Source organism: Anser anser (assembly GCF_964211835.1).
Source record: "Anser anser genome assembly, chromosome: 3".
Classification (NCBI taxonomy): domain Eukaryota; kingdom Metazoa; phylum Chordata; class Aves; order Anseriformes; family Anatidae; genus Anser; species Anser anser.
The window spans coordinates 75,295,020-75,312,896 of NC_139722.1; the positions used below are offsets into that span (position 1 = coordinate 75,295,020).

At 42.0% G+C, this 17,877-nt stretch overlaps 1 protein-coding gene across 1 annotated transcript in view; it reads right to left on the bottom strand.

Annotated features, from left to right (window-relative positions):
- The window catches only part of LOC310897397 (uncharacterized protein C6orf118), a 35,448-nt gene that overhangs the window by 13,821 nt on the left and 3,750 nt on the right, over positions 1-17,877 (bottom strand). The window contains 5 exon segments of the mRNA XM_083831015.1: positions 2,265-2,390; positions 4,058-4,117; positions 5,046-5,168; positions 6,911-7,450; positions 7,454-7,623. Coding sequence (XP_083687141.1) covers positions 2,289-2,390; positions 4,058-4,117; positions 5,046-5,168; positions 6,911-7,450; positions 7,454-7,623 — 995 coding nt within the window. The 3' untranslated portion in view covers positions 2,265-2,288.

The following is a 17,877-nucleotide window of genomic DNA, read 5'->3' on the forward strand; positions in this document are numbered from 1 at the left end:
GTTTAACATCTTTATCAACAGCACTGATGAGGGGATTGAGTGCACCCTCAGTTAGATTGCAGACAACATCAAATTGAGTGAGAATTTTGATCTTCCTGAGGGTAGGAAGATGGAACTGGATAGGCTGGATTAATGGGCCACATCTAATTGCATGACCTTCAACAAGGCCAAAGGCTGGGTGCTGCACTTGGTTTCTAACAACCCCAAGCAGTGGTATTAGGCTTGGGGAAGAGTGCCTGGAAAGCTGTCTGGCAGAAAAGGACCTGGAGTTGCTGGTCAACAGCCAGCTGAACATGAGCCAACAGTGTGCCCAGGTGACCAAGAAGGCCAATGGCATTCTGGCCTGAAGCAGAAATAGTGTGGTCAGCAGAACTAAGGAAGTGATTGTCCCTCTGTACTTGGCACTGGTGTGACCTCACATTGAGCACTATGTTCGCTTTTGGGCCCCTCGGGATTTAAACAATCTCCCTCTGCTTCATTAAAACTGCAGCTTCTTTTCATAGGAGAGGAAACTTCTTGCTCACTGTATGAAAATACTGAAGCAATTACACATTACCTACACACATAGATGGGCAGCACAATAACGTAAGTGGACAGTTTAGTTCTGTATATACTTTAATATTCTTACTTCCCCTCTCCTTATCAGATCTCCAAAATCCTATCAGATATTCTAATATCTACTAACCAATGTTATTTACAAAACAAAAGACATCAGTCTTGTATGAAAGTCTTTTCTTCTGCCCACCCTTCAAGTTTCCCTTCCCACATGGTCTGTTGTAAGAAAAATTTGGTCTTAGGCTCCCAGTAGCAATTAATGCATGCAAATATTTCAGATTTTGATTGTTAATTTTCCTGCAAAGCTTGAATTTTATCATTACAATATAGCAAGATTCTAAATTTCTGTGGTAACAGATTACTATCCAGAATTGAAAGGTCTTCTAGGGTATTTATTTATTTATTTACCCAGAGCTGTCAAATCTCTCAAGAACTCCACTAGATCATTCTAGGATGTTTATCATTATTCTCTTTCAGCCCTTTGGCAGAAGACAAACGTCGTATTTTCCCCCTTACCTTTAAATACTTATAAGACCTTGCACAAAAATCAATCTCTGTAGCCTAGACAAAATTTATATATGCATGATCTATAAATATTCCATACTATGCCCTGACCCATCTTAACTTCATGCCAGTTTGACTTTATCCCACAGTACTAGGTAATAATGCATTCTCTCTGTACAGAGAAGTGTACATGTGTAGAGTGCTGGACCACTATTATCCTCCTGTTTAGAATAGTAGAAACTAGGGAACATGAGCCTCTTTCACACTTTATCTCAAATGCAGAATCATCCAAACTACATTTTGAAAGCACAATGTAACACTAATGTGTACACACCAAATATTATGGAAACAACAACTGCAATGACTTAAAGACCTCTTAAGTCATCTAGTCTAGTTAGAAAAATGTTTACAAGAAAAAGGGATGGATAAGTCAGGCAACCACCAGTTTAGTGAAAGAGTGATTTCTGAATTCTTCAAGCTGTTGAAAGATAGTGAAGGGGGAAACAAGGGGAAAGCTGGTAGGCAAGATCTCCTGCAGGATAGTTTTCAAGCTTAAAGACTAGAGCTCTGGGATTAACCAGCCATAAATTCCAACACTGAGGGCAGCAAGCTAGATCAGAGTTTGGAGCAGGAGAAAGGAGATTTAGAAGCTTTAATGTATAACATCAGCATCATGTAACAGAGTCATGGAAACACGGGGCCAGTCCAATGATGGCAGAGTGCCTGAGAAGGTCTGAGAATTAGCTAGTCAAACCAAGTCTTGTTTTAGAGGACAGGACACAGGCAATCAACAAAGCGCATGCTTTGTTGCTTCCATTATAAGGAACAAAGTCGGGTTCCAGCAGAAGTCACAAGTCTGAAATCTCATGATGCAGGCTGCTGCCCATGTGGTCAGGAGACTTCTCTGTGATGACATTAGCTCCTTGAATGGCATCAGTCAGGAATGGCAAAAAGGGAAACACTTTGGGCTTCAGAGCCTTAGCTTCGAGGCTAAACTATGTCCCCCCAGTGTGACTGGTACAAAAAAAAAAATATCAAAAATATATATTAAGAAAGCAGAAAGATATTTGCCTAGAGTAAGCCATCCACAGGGTCTAATCTTTTGAAGTTTCTGAAAACTTCTAGAACTCTGTTTATTTGTTGCTGTTTTAGCTCGTTTAGGTAGTTGCTACCAGAGGGGTAGAAAGCATTTGTAACACACTTACTCTTTGCTTCTTTCCAGGGCAGTACTAACTTTTTTTCATTAGAACCTGCAGGTATTTCCTGACAGACTGCATTTCTGAAGCCCCTGAGGACATTGTTTCCATCCCTTTGACCTGAGACTTTAGAGCCTGTAAGAATGAATAAACAAGAGTAATATGTCAAGTCATGTAGCAGCATTACTTCCTTTGCTAAACACGCAGGTTCTGGTACCATTTTTAAAATTACATTTTTAGTAAAAATAAATTCTGATGAAAATTTCTGAATGAGATACTCATGAGACTAACAGCTAACATGGCCAGGCATGAACGAAAAAACTATGGCAGGTTTTAGAGTTGGCCAAAGAGTCTCTTTCCATTTGTAACTAGATTAAAGGCTTGTAACAGATTATTAATAAAAAAAAAGGAATATGGACAATTATACAGACAATTTCTTTTTCCTTTGCATGTCTCAACCAGCCAATATGAAGACTCAGACCCATGCAAACCCCTAATTTTCCAACAATCCTTTCAGGTGCTTTGCCATTGAGTGGCACGTCACTTATGCTAGATGAAATGTTTATGCTGTAAGCTGTGCTGCATTCATCATTAACTTTCATTTTCATTTCAACAGACTGTCAATATCACAGAGAAGCTCCCAGGCTCAACACCAAAGAGAGTGGATAACTTAGGTGAAATCCTCAGAGCAAATCCAAATGGTCTACTCAGGGTCAATGGAGAACACCAGCCTAAAAAGCTAGCAGGGCAGAAAGGGGCTAGTTTTAGAGTAGGGAAAGTTAAAGAGGAAGAATGCAAGAGAAGGGAGCAGGGATCACAGGTCCAAGCTAGGCTAAAATGGGGTCCTGGCCACAGGCAGGGTGGGAGGAGACCCTGGGAAGGCTCAGCAGGGACAGTCAGGGCTGGTAGCACCCAGTGTCAGGGTCTGACACCTCCTCTGTGCTCTTCTTCTGTGGTGGAGCACACCTTTCCTGGTGCCTTTTCCTTTTTCCAGAGATGAGACGATACTGACAAGGGAGTTAGGAGGAAAGGGGGGTGCACAACCCTACTCCTGGCAGCCTGAAGCCAACGTCACCCCCTGTACAGCATCACTTCTGCAGTAAACCTGACATGGAGCCACTGAAGAGAACATTGGATTGTAATAACCACACATCCCTCTGCCACATTCATCGCATGTCTCCCAGCAGAAATTCAAATTTGGCCACCTCTACAAAGAACAGAGAAGACATTTACCTGAGGCCTCCTCACTCTATGTGCCTTCAACAGCTGTCTGTCTGTAACCTGCCTATGTACCATAGCCCTAAAGGTTTGGACACAGAGGAAAAGCAACTTTTCACAAGGTTGAATGTGCCTGTTCTAGGGTTGAGAGTGAAGCCACTTATTCTTTTCAGGGACCACCAAAATAGTGCTCAGGCCAGCCTCTTTATCTATTATTAGCAGTGGGGGACACATGCAAATAAGTAATAAGTTTGATACAAGGACAATAGGTCTGATACTTCAGAAATCCAGCAAAGGCTATTCAGCCAATTCTCTGCTTATTCTGCAGCAGCTACTCTCTCAGTTATTATCCCTAAGGGTTGCTCCTACAGAAACTGTAAGTACTGAAGCAAAGGCACTAGATCTCCCATGTCAAAGGTAAGTCCAGAAAGTGCCCATGTCTGATTTCAAATACTTCGTTTCTCTGTAGCATACCCAAAGAAAAATTCACAACTGTATGTGAATCTGAAGACGCCTATTTTCAAAAACATAGTCCTTAGGCCTTATGGAGTAATTAGGAGCAAAGACTGACAACCAAATACTACCTTGTATTGTGCTATAGGCAGAGAGTCCAGAACCATCATTATGTACAGCTCATACTCACTCTGAACAAATTGAGAGGAAAGAACATCAGAAAATGTTTAACACAGTCCAGAGATTATAGTCTTGTTTCTCTTTGGTTCCAGAAAAATCCTAACTTTTGTGCTGGCATGAGGAGATTACTTGTGCTGCCACATATGGTTTTATTTAAAACACAGAGTTGGTATTTGCCAGTGTTATTCCCAGTACAATTCAATTACCCAGCTAGCTCCTCTTCCTCAAGGATTTCTTGCTCGTAATACCTATCTTTCCCTCACCTATAACTGCTGGATTTCAGTGCGTAATTTTTTGTCAATAAATATAGACGAATTACGTTTTTCTCCTCGGTTCTTACTGAGAAAGTTGATGTAGAATTTATTGTCATTAGCAACACATTACAGTGTAGAGAATCAGAGTGTAACTTCATTTTTATCCTGAATATTTTATTTCTGTTTCACAGGCAAATTACTGTCTTGAGTGCCCAAAAAGAGAAACAGATTTGATTCCCACAGAAAAGGCTTCAAGCCTCATCCTTCAGCACAGTGAAAAATCAAAAAACTAGGAAAAAATAGGAAAGTCATTAATATACATCAGGTGAGAATTATCACTCCTCACATGTAACTGTCATGAGTGAGAGGTAGAAAGCTAATTCACCTGTAGGTTACAGCTAGATTTTTTTCCAAAATATTTTATGGACTTTAGAATTAGGGCTAGAGTTTCAGAAAAAAAAAAAAAGTTAGTGAAAGTTGGGGCTTTGTTTGTTTTGTTTTTAATAATGTCTTTTTCAAACTGTTCAAGTTGTAGCCAAATGTTTTTTGTCTGTGCAACTCACACAGTAAATTAGGGGAAAACCTAGAAAAGAACTTACAAATCTTTCCCAAAAGCTGACTGCTCTTCCCACCTGATCAGGTACATTCATCTTATGTTGTGCTAAATCTTTGGAATAATTCTTACTTTAATTTCCTTGAGAATATCACCAAATATCAGAGAACTGTTGCATATATCTTCAAAAGCCTCCTCAGCAGCCTGTAGTCGCTTGAAATTAAGGGGATCACAGCCACAGATGTTCTGAAGCTCCTGGTAAAAGCATCAAAATAAACAACTACATATCCACATGTGCAGAAGGTGCTCTACAGCAGTTACTGTCAGAATAAGTTATTCAAGTTCATGTCATTTCTCCTGATAGTATGCAGTAAGAAACCTTATGAGAATCCGGATCAAGTTCATAGTCATAGCATGAATACTGCATTTTGATGACAGTAAGAAGAAAGATCACATTGAAAAAGACTGGATGTACTGATTATCAAAAAAACTAGTAGAAAGCAAAGAAGTCACTGATTTATGTTGCAGAAGACAATTATGACATTATACCTCAACCTATTGTTGAATGTCTTGCTTACATATTTACAGCCAACCCTCACATAAGCATAAATTAGTTTCTCTACTGATTTCAACAGATCATCTCCAGTTCGGAAGAAACAGACCTTGGAACATATTGCATCCCTTAAAGCAACCGTGGTTAGCTTAGAAAGACATAATTAATATATAAATAACCTGATAAACCCTATCTAAGGAATGCAACGCTTAAAATCATATGCTTATAATCTCATGGTTTTACATATCAGCTCTGAGTAATAAACCTGAGACGGCAAAAGAGTCTCTTAGGAAACCTCCTCTGTCAAAAAAACTCTTTCTCCAGAGTGCTGATGACATCACTTCAAAGTGCTCTGTTCTTAAGACTAACTTTTTCACAACAAGCCTCCTAGGTAGATAATCGACTGTGGCAGTTTTTCACTTTGTGAATATCCTTATTTCAAACCCTTATCCTTATTTCAAAAAGAAATTTTGACCATTTAATCAAAGGACAAAGATTGCCATCACTGCGCAAGGCTTACCCTATCTCACAAAATTTTACTGATTCAAAGTGTTTCTGGGAAAATGTTTTCTGGGAAAAAATGTTTTAAAAAATACAAGATCGAGCTATTACGCTACTATAATACATCACTTTGCCTTAAATGTTTTTCCCGCATCCCTTCTTCCCTTTTCTCTGGCTTCTTAAACCAGAGGCATAAGAGAATGTTTGCCTGAGATTATTTATCGGGGCAGGAAGCGACCCTTTTGGCCAGTTGCTTAACTGCATGACAGATAGACTTCACAGAATTCACTGGAGAATGGAGCTCTCACTCACATTACCTGTTTTGTTAGTTTACGTACCCTAGGCTGCTTTCATTAAGTTCCACCGCTAATTTCTATGACTCCAGTACCTTATTCTCACTCCCGCAGCTGTTTCTAAGAGATTGCTAATGGTTACCCCAGGGCAGTAACTTGGTAACTTCTACAAGGTGTATTTGCTTTACTCACCATATTCAATCCCCCATTCCACCCATCACAGGAGGCCAGCCAGAATGCAGCAAATATCTGTGCATAAAGACAGTCTACAGCATGCACAGAGAAGGTAGCTTTTACAGTTTATCTTCAACATGCTCCTAGACAAGAGGTAGAGCTGCTGCCAAATGATTTTCCCATGCAGATCACTAGCTTGCAGCATCCTGCTTTACTGTATGCTTAGCATTTCCACAAGACAAGAGGGGGAAGAGAAAACAGTGGAGTACAGTTCTGGTTCAAGGTTTTGGAACACAGAGTAGATGCACCTTACAAGAGGGCAACTAAGCAAATACATGCAATTAGCTCTCTGAAAAGAAGCAAGAGGGTGATTTTGTCTAGACACATTCATTCAATTTTCCTGGCACACACATAACCAATCTACCTAGAAAGGTAACCCAAAATTTACTTTTCCATCAGTTTTGGAACTCTCTTACCTTAGCCAGCTTCCTTTCGTGCTGTTCTGATACTTTTTTTCCTGTGAAATCATTCTGTAACAATTCATGCTTTGCTATGAACTCCTTCTGGAAATGTAGGAACTTGTTAAACTGATCAGTTTTAGTTACACCAGCCAAATATAAAGGTATGAACTCGTATTCTTTGGCAAGCTCAGCAGCACACTGTCGGCTGTTCTTAACTGGTTTGTTTTTCAGCACCATAATCTCTGACATATTTAACTCCTTTCTTTTCAGACGCATATGGAATCTGTCAGTTCCCTCCTCCACTTTCTTTTTCAGTGCTTTCAACTTTATTATTTCCGGTACAGTAGAACTTGCATCTACTGAGGCACCAACACTGGTCACAGGTGACTGTGGATGTCTGTTGTTGGGGAAGGAAGATTCAGCCTGTGCCGGAAGCAGAGGAATGCTGGAAGAAAAGTTACCAGAACAATTATTCATCTTCCTTGTTCTCTCATTTTCAGCTAGGAATTGATTTCTTTCTGTCATGAAACTAGTTTGCTTCCTGGCAGAGTACCATCATCCCTGTTTTATTTTCTCTGAAGTCTTATAAAGCTTGTTACGATTTAAGTGTCCTGAGGTGTACAGTTTAACATCTGTTCTGTAGGCCAGTTCCACACTATTTAAGAGATGAGCCAGGCTCCTCACTTCCCAGTTTCTCTCCATGATGAAATGGACTCTTGTACCACGCACTTAGAAGAAAGAGGAAAGATGAAATACACTTGAAAAAGGGAAAGCTTTAGATGACCAAAAACTTTCACAGATCAAAACTCTCCTAGTTCTATAACAGAGCATTTTAAACAGACATGGCCTACAAAACTATGCTACCTTCCTTCTTATCCATAGCAATATACAAATAACCAAACAGACCTGGACACACTGGTAGGTTCCTGCTAAGCTCAGACTCTGCTCACACTGCTTGGTAACTGTCTCTGATTTTTTTTTAATTTGATTTATTTTTATTTTATTTATTATTTTCTTTTTGCCAAGGGCTCTCCATGCTTTTGCTACTCAAGAAACCTCTTCTGCCTATTCCCTAACATTAGACCCATGGTTGGTCAGATTCTACTGTATATCAAATAATCCCTTTCACAAACTTTCAACATTCTCATTAGCATGTTGCTTTAGAAATTCAGTCTTCTAATTTTAAAACTTTGTTGATCGTCAGATTATATTTTGTTACATGCTAATCTTGTCCCAGTTTCTCTACTTTTAATAGTTCTCCCTGTTATTTATTCCTTACTGCCTTCTACAGAGAGAAATATTATGGCTCCTCTCACCCTTCCTTTTAGCTAATGAAAGAAACCAAGCTGGATATATAGTTTTGTTTTTGTTTTAAATCTATGAAGTCATTTTTGTGAGGTAGGCTCACAATTCTTCTAGTTATCTCAATAATGATGGCATGTTCACATGAGATCACTGTTAAAAACTGCAAACTTTTATGAAACTCAATATTATTGTACTCTGGCACAAAATGATCTAATAAATGAGTCACTGTTGTGCTCTGATGTATTTAGTAGTATTTAGCCTTATGTACACATATACCCTGCTCCTGCAGGACCTCATATCCCTAGGGGATGAGGCAGTGATGCCCACAGAAGCAGAGTTAGGAAGACAAGAAGTTTGTGAGCTATCTCAAAGGGGGAAGCAATTTGGAGGAAAACAGTGCAACTCCTTTCAATGCGGCATAGAGACTGAGTGTCAGGAGGCAACCAAGGGGCCTATGGGTGCTTAGGACAGCTCTCCATACCTGTACACGATCTTAAAATGGCCACACAGCCTGACAGATACCTGCACGATATATGAAAGCAACTGGTACCTGTAGAAGGCCATGATAGAAGGGCAGGGGACCTCAACATCCTGCTCCAGAGATCCACTGGCCACCCATGAGAAAGCCAATGAGAAACAAAACAGTGCATTTGTATTAACTGTCAGCATGTGCCAGGGTGACCAGACACTTGCTGTCAGTGCTAGCAACAGCAAGGCCAGTTACAATGGACTAATGTTTCCAAGTAGCTCTTCTTTTTGTCTCCTTAGTACAGCCTGCCTCACCTTCTCAAGATGGTGACAACCTAGTATGGCTAATAGAGGTTCCTCTTAGCCCCTCCTGCCTCCCCAGCCAAGCCAGTCTGCCTATGGCTGCTGGATTGGTGGCACAACACGTTTTTTTTCCTGGCAAGCTGTCCCTATCCAGTGGTGAACATGGAGGGCTTAGCATCAGTGCTTGTAGAAAAAGGACCTTCAAGCCGGTGAGCGAACATTGCCAATACAGTGACACCTCCAGCCAACCATCCTGAAATGGAAGGACACATCTCCTCATGGAGGGACACAGGGCCTGCAGAGAAACATACAGAAGCACCACCTTTGCATTTCTACCAGTACAAGACACCATGATTAAAATACATTAACATTAATGGGTAAAGCAAAGAAACATGGCCACTCTGTGCAGCAGGGAAGGGAAAGAGGGGGGCCAAAAATGCCAAAGTAAACTTTTATCCTTCACTCGTCACTGAAAAGGGGAGCAGGTGGCTACTACAGGAAACATCAGTGAGAGAAGGGTAAATAAATGTTAAAAAAAAAAGTTATAGCCTGAATGAACAGATTAGACAGTACTTAGAGTAATGTGTTGCTGATTTGGCTGAACCTGATGAACAGCTGTCTAGAATATGAGAAAAACTGCCTGAAACCGTCTCAGATGCATTAGCAGATACTTTTGAGAAGACAGCTGGAGACAGATGACCCACCAATGACAGGAAAAGCTTCAGCACAGGGTCTATCTTTAAAAGAAGTGGGGAAGAGATAGCAGAGAGGAGTTAAAGCTCAGCAACTTTACCTTCAACTTCCAAAGAGAAAAAGTATCCTGGAAAAATAAACTTGCTCTGAGAACCTGAACAACGAATGACGAGCTGAATAACAACAGCATGGTGGTTTAAGGGTGTTAGTGCAGGGGAGAAACAGCAGCAGCTGTGTATTTTGACTTTACTTAGGCTTTTAGTATTGCCTTGTGCAGCGTTCTCCTAAGTGAGAAAAAAAAATCATCTAGAAGTAGGTAGGCTAGCCTGGGTGTAATAAATAAATAAATAAAATAAACTAGCAAAAACCACCAAAATGTGTAAAATTATATTCAAAGAGGAATTAAAAAGTTTCCTTATTCAAATGGAAGAGGTACCAAGCAGTATTCTGTGAAGATTCGCCCTGAATCTGGACCTAATTTTCCCAGCATTTTTATTTATACTGTGGATGATGGAATACACAATATGCTTGTTAAATTTACAGATGACATGAAATGGAGAGGGATGCAAATAGTCTTAGAGATAGGGTTGGAACTGAAAATGCTCTTGATAAATTGGAGACATTCTGAGAACAGCTGCATGAACTTCAATATGTGCAGAAACAATCAGCTGCCCAGCAGCCAGCAACAGCTGGTTCAGTAGAAAATTATTTAGAAAATATCTTGGGAATATGGTGAATGATAAGGTCAACACCAGTCAACAGTGTCAGTGTGGTGAGCAAGACAAATGCCATTCTGGGATGTACAGACCACTATTGAAGGTGAAATACTCCTGTCAATGCGAGCAGCACAGAGGAGGCTTCAGCCAAGTGTTGTGACCAGTTTCAGCCACTGCTCTTTGGGAAAGATTTAGAACTGGAGGACTCCAGACAAGAGTGAGCTGAAACCATGACTGAGAAGAAAAAGTATGTGGGTGGAGGAATTTAATTTAGCCTGAAGAAGAGACTGTATAAAGTCAGAAAGAGCAAAACCCATCCTTATAGCATGGCTGCTCTTGCTACCCAGGAAAACAGACCTAGGAACTCATACACACAATCAGAAAGTCAAATCCTGACCCATCAGCTGAGATAGCATGTTAACCACCAGGATTCCCACGCTGTTAAACAGTATTAGAAGCCCATATTTAAGAGTGATGCAGTCAGAGCCTTGACTTACATAACAAGGAGCAGTAAATTTATATGGGATAGGCTCACTGGAAGAGGGTACACTGGGGAGAAGTAGGAGAAAGAGTATAGATACGCATAGGTTTTAAGTAGTACAGAATAAACGTTATAAACTGACATTTACTAAGGCAGACCATATCATTCCTTCAACGACAGGGATGCAGGGAGTGAGGAGTGGGGGAAATAAAGCAGTTAATTTTCCCTTCTTGCCACTCCAGTTATTTCTTAATTTCTTCCTTTCTAAAAAAAAAAATAAAAAAATCTTACTTCTAATTCAAGAACCATTTAATTGTTACTGTGATTGATTTGTGCTGGAGAGATGGAAATGAACATGATAATAAGGTCGTGATTTTTTCATAAAAACATGTGAGAGAAAAAAGAGCATATTGCAGCATGCTGAGTGGAAGAGAGGCAGTGGCAGCTGCTACTGAGAAGGATCTGCCTAACTGGTTATATTTGCTCCCCTTTTCTTTCTTTAAGCACACACACAAACCTCTTGTGAAAGTTACCTTTATTTATTCTAGAAACGTAACAGTATGCTGGCTAGGTGTAGAGCAGATAAGGAGACTTTTTTTTTTTTTTTAGCCCATTCAAAATAGAGCCTGTGATTGCCCTGAGGAGACATCTAGAGTTGGAGTGGGATAAGTTCTTACTCAGATGCTGTCCCTTAATTTCCTCTCTGAGCAGACCACAGTAGTCTCAAAACCTCGGTAGAGGAGCAGCCTTGAGTTCAGCCCTCTTATAAGCTGAGGCTTTAAGCTCTAAATGGATGGGAGATGAGGCAGAGTACAAGGTAAGGCATGAAGCAAAAAAAGCCAGATGTTTGTAATAAGAGGGTTTTCTTGACCTGACCAGAAGCAGGAATTCTCAAATTTGTCTCCCTAGTGACTACATCAATGAGCAGATAGCAAAGATGAGCACCTCAGGGCCTGTATTTCCTGCTAGGGGACAGGTCTGCATCCTATTACCATCATTTCTGGTGGTAAGTGGGAGGGTAGTATGACTAGTGTACAAGTGTCCAAAGGCACTGAGCAACAGGCTGGGCAGCACAGGACCTTCTCTATCCAAAAGCATCTCTACTGCAGTTAAGTGTAGGCTGCTTCTAAAAACCCATCCCACCATGCCTGTTCAGTTTATAGTAAAAGAAACGCTGCCTTGTGGGGGAACAAGGTCTTTGAACACATTTATATAGCATAAACACAAGCACAAGAGGCTGGGGAACCACATGCTTAACAAAAATTGGGGGTTGAAAAAAAAAGTTAGAGACCTTGACAGGCTGAAGGAACGAGCCAACAGAAACTTCTTGAAAGTCAACCAATAAAAATGTAATGCCTACAGTCGAGGATGACCTAACCTCACAGAGCAGTACAGGCTTGGGGTGAACTGGATAGATAGCAGCTTTGCAGAAGAGTACCTGGGGGTCAAGGTGCACGAGCCAGCAGTGTGCCTTGAAACAAAGAAAGCTAGCCACACACCGTGTTGCCTAAGCAAATACATAGCCAGCAGACATACGAAAGTGCTTGCTCTCCTCTACTCCACACCGGTAAACTGTGTCCAATCTTAGGTACTATAGTGCAAGAAAGACATTGATAAACTAGAGAGACTAGCAGAGGAGCACTGAGATTTCCAAGAGATTGGAGCACCCCAGAAGGACTCATTTTGTATAGACCAGAGATCAGACTTCTAAGAGGAGGCAGGAAAAAAAAAATAACGTAGTCTCCCACTACCTCAAGTGGTAGAGAAGCAAGAACCTCTTCTCAGAGGTGAACAGTGAAAGGTCAAGGGGCCACAGCTACATGATACAGCAAGGGAGAAATAGGTTGGACATAAGAAAAAAAATATCTTCACATCAAGAATGGTTCAGCACTGGAGCACGTGCTAAGAGAGACTGTGAAATCTCCGTCCCTGGAAGTACTCACAGCTTCACAGAGTAAGATCCTGAGGATGTCATCAGAATTTGTTAGCCCAGTTTGGCAAAAGGATTGGACTGGGTGACTGCCAGATATCCCTTCCAACCCAACTTTTTCTGTTTTCAGGAATATTTTCAAGCTTGCAAAATGAAACAATGGGAAAAAAAAAAAAACAGGAAATACCCCAATATGCCTTCCCTCATCCTCTGCCTTGTGCATTCAAGTTGTGCACTGCAGGTGGCAGAGAAGCAATAGGAAAGAAGTGTTATTGTAGACACAGTGCCTGAAGGATGTAACCAAGGCAAGATCTGTAGGACGAGGCAATCTCTTTTATTAGACCAACTGATAAAGTTAGAAAAACTTGGAGATTGCAGGCACGCAAACACTTCTTCAGCCCTAAAATAGAACCAGTCCACTTCAGTGCTAAACACAGGTTGAAAACAGCCTGAATTTAGCTGGCTATATTTATAGCTATATATATATAGACCATCTGAGTGGGGAAAAGAAAGGTAATTGACACTTGCGGAGTGGAAGAGATGTTAACTACATTTTCAACTCCTCTCTCAATACCTCCTGAGGGAGGCAGAGGGATATTTTTTGCCTGCAGAACATGAGGGTGGAAAAGAGTTTTGAAGCACAGTAAAACACTTCAGTACAGTTCAGCATGGCTTCCCAGACCTGGGGAAATTCAGGCTGCCTGTAGTGAAACACATACATGCACTGGAGCCTGGTGTGATGTTTCTGACAAGGTCACCGAGGGCAGCAGCCCCATGGTGGCATGCACCACACCAGTGATGCTTGGCTTTTCCCACTGCATAGGAATCCCCTGAGTTGGCCATCAGACTGGGTGAAATGGCTTCCCCACCTTACACCAAGTGTCCCAGCTGGCACTTCAACAACCACCAGCTACCTCCAGTCCACCAGGGCCCAGCCATCACCACAGACACCAGCCGGACACCCTGCTGACCCCAGGCCCCCGCCCAGCAACACAGACCTGTGCCTCATCCTGCCTCAGTAGCATTTCAGTCCAGGCCATGAGGAGGGAGCTGGAATTGTTCAGTCTGGAAAAGAGGAGGCACAGGGGCAACCTTATCACACTCTACAGGTACCTTAAAGGAGGCTGTAGCGAGGTGGGGGTTGGTCTGTTCTCCCACATGCCTAGTGACAGGACGAGGGGGAATGGGCTTAAGCTGTGCCAGGGGAGGTTTAGGTTGGATATTAGGAAGAACTTCTTTACTGAAAGGGTTGTTAGACATTGGAATGGGCTGCCCAGGGAAGTGGTCGAGTCACCATCCCTAGAGGTCATTTAAAGACGTTTAGATGTAGAGCTTAGGGATATGGCTTAGTGGAGGACTTGTTAGTGTTAGGTCAGAGGTTGGACTAGGTGATCTTGGAGGTCTCTTCCAACCTAGATGATGCTTTGATTCTATGATTAACCTGGGACCAGCCCTGCATGGGGCTTCCCCACCATGGCCCCAGCAAAGTCACCTCCTGAGGGCCCCCTATCCCCTCCCAGATCTACTGTGGGTGCCCTCTGTCCCCATGCAGGCACTATCCTTTTGTTACACACTGTCCCCTCCCCTCCCCAGCAGGTCCTCCCACGCTGCACAGATGCAGGCCCACTCTGGCCCTCCAGGCACTTCTCATACTAATTACCACTGCCTCCTGTGCTAATTACTGCTTTCTTCAGTTTTGTCCAGGAGCAGCCCAGCTGACATTATTTCAATCCCCTGCAGACAATCATGCTTCCCTGGTCTAAAAGAACAGGTTACCAAAGAAAAGAGAGGAATGAGAGAGGAACAAGTCTGCTGTCCTTAAATACAGGTAGTACATTTGCTATTTTCCAGTTGGATGACGACACCCTTCGTGTGATACCCTTTTTTTTTAAAAAAAAAAAAAGCTCCTGTAATTGTAACCCTGCACCCCTGCCCTCCCCACCATGAAGTTTCAGCCTCTCCCTTGCACATGAACGAACAGCAGCGCTTCCCATTCAGGCAGGCTGACTCCCTTCCTCTTCGCTTGTGCTCTGCCCCTTCTCCTCCCCTTTCCCTCATTTGTCTCCATTCACTTCCTCATTTAAAGAAATCAAAAAGGCTGTGACAAAGTAGGCCTGACTCAATGCTGCTGAGCAATGGGGCTGCAGTAAGTCTGAGGCACCCAGCACCCACTCATGTCTCCTAGGCACCCCCCTGCTGCTTGCTGGCACCAATTTCTAGCACAATGGTGAGACTGGAATCTAACAAGCAAAGGAAGCTGAACAACCAAGACCTTACATCTAATCATGTGGCAACTCTTTTGTTTTCCCTGCCATACTGTCTGACCTCCAAAAAAATATCTGTTCTTGTCTGAGGGGGTGCCTTTAGTTCACTGAGCACCAAAACTTTTCATTATATATCAAAAAGTATTTTAACTTTCAAGGAAAGAGGACTTCCTACTTTACTCTGCTGACAGCATTCAGGGACTGAAGTCTTTTAGCCCTGGACTGAGCTGAGGTTTATAACCTGTTAATAGATGCATTCCCATATCCTTCCACAGACAGGCCAGTATCTAGTGAGAGACCTGGATGCAGGATGAAGTCAAGTCACAGGCTTCTCCAGGAACTTGAAGTGACATGAGGTAGATGGTGTACCAGAAGGACCCATCACATGGGATGTGGGCTGCAGGTGAGTCTGTACACCAGGAAATGGCCCATGGGAGAGGGTGAGAAAAAAAAAACAAACATAGTGGTAGTCTTAAACAGCATGATACCTAGCAAAACCACAGCCAAAGCGGAGCCTCCCTAAGTGTCAGACCAGAATCCGAACCTGCACCAAGTCATCAAATCAAAATGCAGGCAAGCTGATGACCAGGGAAATAAGGGAGAAGCTAGCCTTTCCCTGACAGAAAACAGCAGGCACGTCTGATGGCCTATAAGACCATATGCAATGCCTCATCATCTTATGATGGCCATTCGGTTACATATCCCTTAGCTTGAAAATCATATACTCTGTTCCCAGTGCAAGTAGAAAGGTAGAAATTAAATAAATACCACCAATGCCTGTACATTAATCCCACAAGCATACTTAGTGAAATCCACTTCTCCAGAACCTCAGGCAATATCAGACTATGTGTCCGATTCCTGGCAAACTAGGTGACAAGCACTTTGGTGATTATCAAGCACAGCACCAGTCATCACATCTGCCTGACTCAGAAAGCTGTTCTTCAGTTGGTAGCCATTCTGCAGGCCTGCACACAACAGCCTGAGTTCCTCCTTCCAAAGGCTCTCTGGTTTATGCTCGGGAGACACAAATGAGTTGGATCCAGCTATAGTTTATAATAAACGTGAAACCTCCCATCTGCACAAGGCAGTGATCACTCCCAGCCAGCATTCCTATGTATGGTGACCACAAATCTGACTAAGTCAATATTGCTTTGTTACTAGTGAAACATGTAGGCGCCAAGCTGCAAAAATCTCTCTTACCCCTGAGCTATTGCTCCTGCTCCTCAAGCCATGTTTGCATAAATGGAAAAGCTGCAGCATTCCTTCCATTACTGTTGGTACTACGGTGGGACTTCTGTTTGCAATGAACAACAGAAAAAGCTGCCAAGAAATCAGATCTATTGCTACAAGTTTTATGGCTATTATCTTTCCCCTCAAATGCCCTGAAATGCAAATATCTTACAGTTGTTGCATACTTTGTCACAGTAATGAGTTCCATTTACTTTAATTTATATAGTTATTATATAAAAAGGCAGAATCAACCAGAGTGTAGGGGTCTGTGTGAGGAGCTTGGAGCATTTGTTCTGCAAGCTTTCGCAGGGACCTTTGTAGCAGCCTACTGCAGCAGGAGCGACCCTGTACTCAGGTCCATGGGACCTGGACTGGGTAATTCAAACCTGTCTGCTGTGCAGGACAGCCTGTATACAAAAGGCAACAGAACCCTTAAGTCAAAGTGTTTACAGGATCTACGAACACCATCACATCAGTACCACCAGGAAGGCTGGTATCAACATCAGCAGGCTCCAGGATTAGATTTAAGACAGTTTATTAACCTAATTACTTAAAAAAAAAAAAAAGCCCTTAAGTCAAAATTTAAAATCATTTAGAAAAATGTGTTACTTAGACGTTTGTCTCCATCCCAGTTTCACGATCACACTTCACACACTTCTGTCTCAGAAATATAACCTGTAGGTAATCCAAAGCACTGCACTCAGTCTTGAAACCCAGTTTCATCCACTAGGAAGTATTTTTTCCTGCTGTAGACAGCAGGAAAGTATCTATAAATAAAGCATCTTAAACAGAAAAAAACAAGGTAAGCTCAGGCTTGTTCTGAGGTACTGCAGGCAAATTGCTTTGTTTAGATTGTGTGTTAGGAATGCCAGAAATAAAAGCTTGCTGGTATTCATACAGCATGTAGGGTTTCGATATATCTTTTTCTTTTACCATAGCTCTACATTCAAAGTATAAATTGTAAAACAGTCTGACATCTTAGGTGATTTTCTAGTAATATCAGGCAAGACCTCGCTCTCTCCCTGGAACCTTCATTCTCCTCCCATAAGGCTATTGAATTTATCAAAGCTTCATAGGGGAGCAGTCTCAAATATAATGAAGTTCTATGTTTCATAAAACTGGTGCCTGTTTAGAGAGACTGTTGGGGGTCCATCCTGTAACTTTTTATTCTGTATGTCAGCTTCTACAGAACACAGGAGTCTGCATATCACAGCCAAAGCCCTGACTTCATTACCCCCCATGGTGAAGAGGAGCACTGTCAAGGTTCAAGCCCTTTAGGTAAGCTTTCAGATCATCTCCAGTCTTGTAAATTTCACCATCTAATGTTGCTGGGAGCAGAGGTAAGACCATGGACTCCTATTCCAAACTCTTTTCTGCACAGATGTATATTTGTTTGGGTGCCTACTGTTTATTTTGGTGACTGGCAGGGATTGCCTTAACAGCGGTACTTACCTCTTCCTTGACAAGCAGGGAGGACTGCATCCAGTCACACTGAACACCCTCTGATCCAATCAATGCAGTGAAAGGCATGCAGAGCAATTTAATGGTTAGATCACTCTGAACAGCCCGTGCTAAGAAGTGAGGTGCAGTAT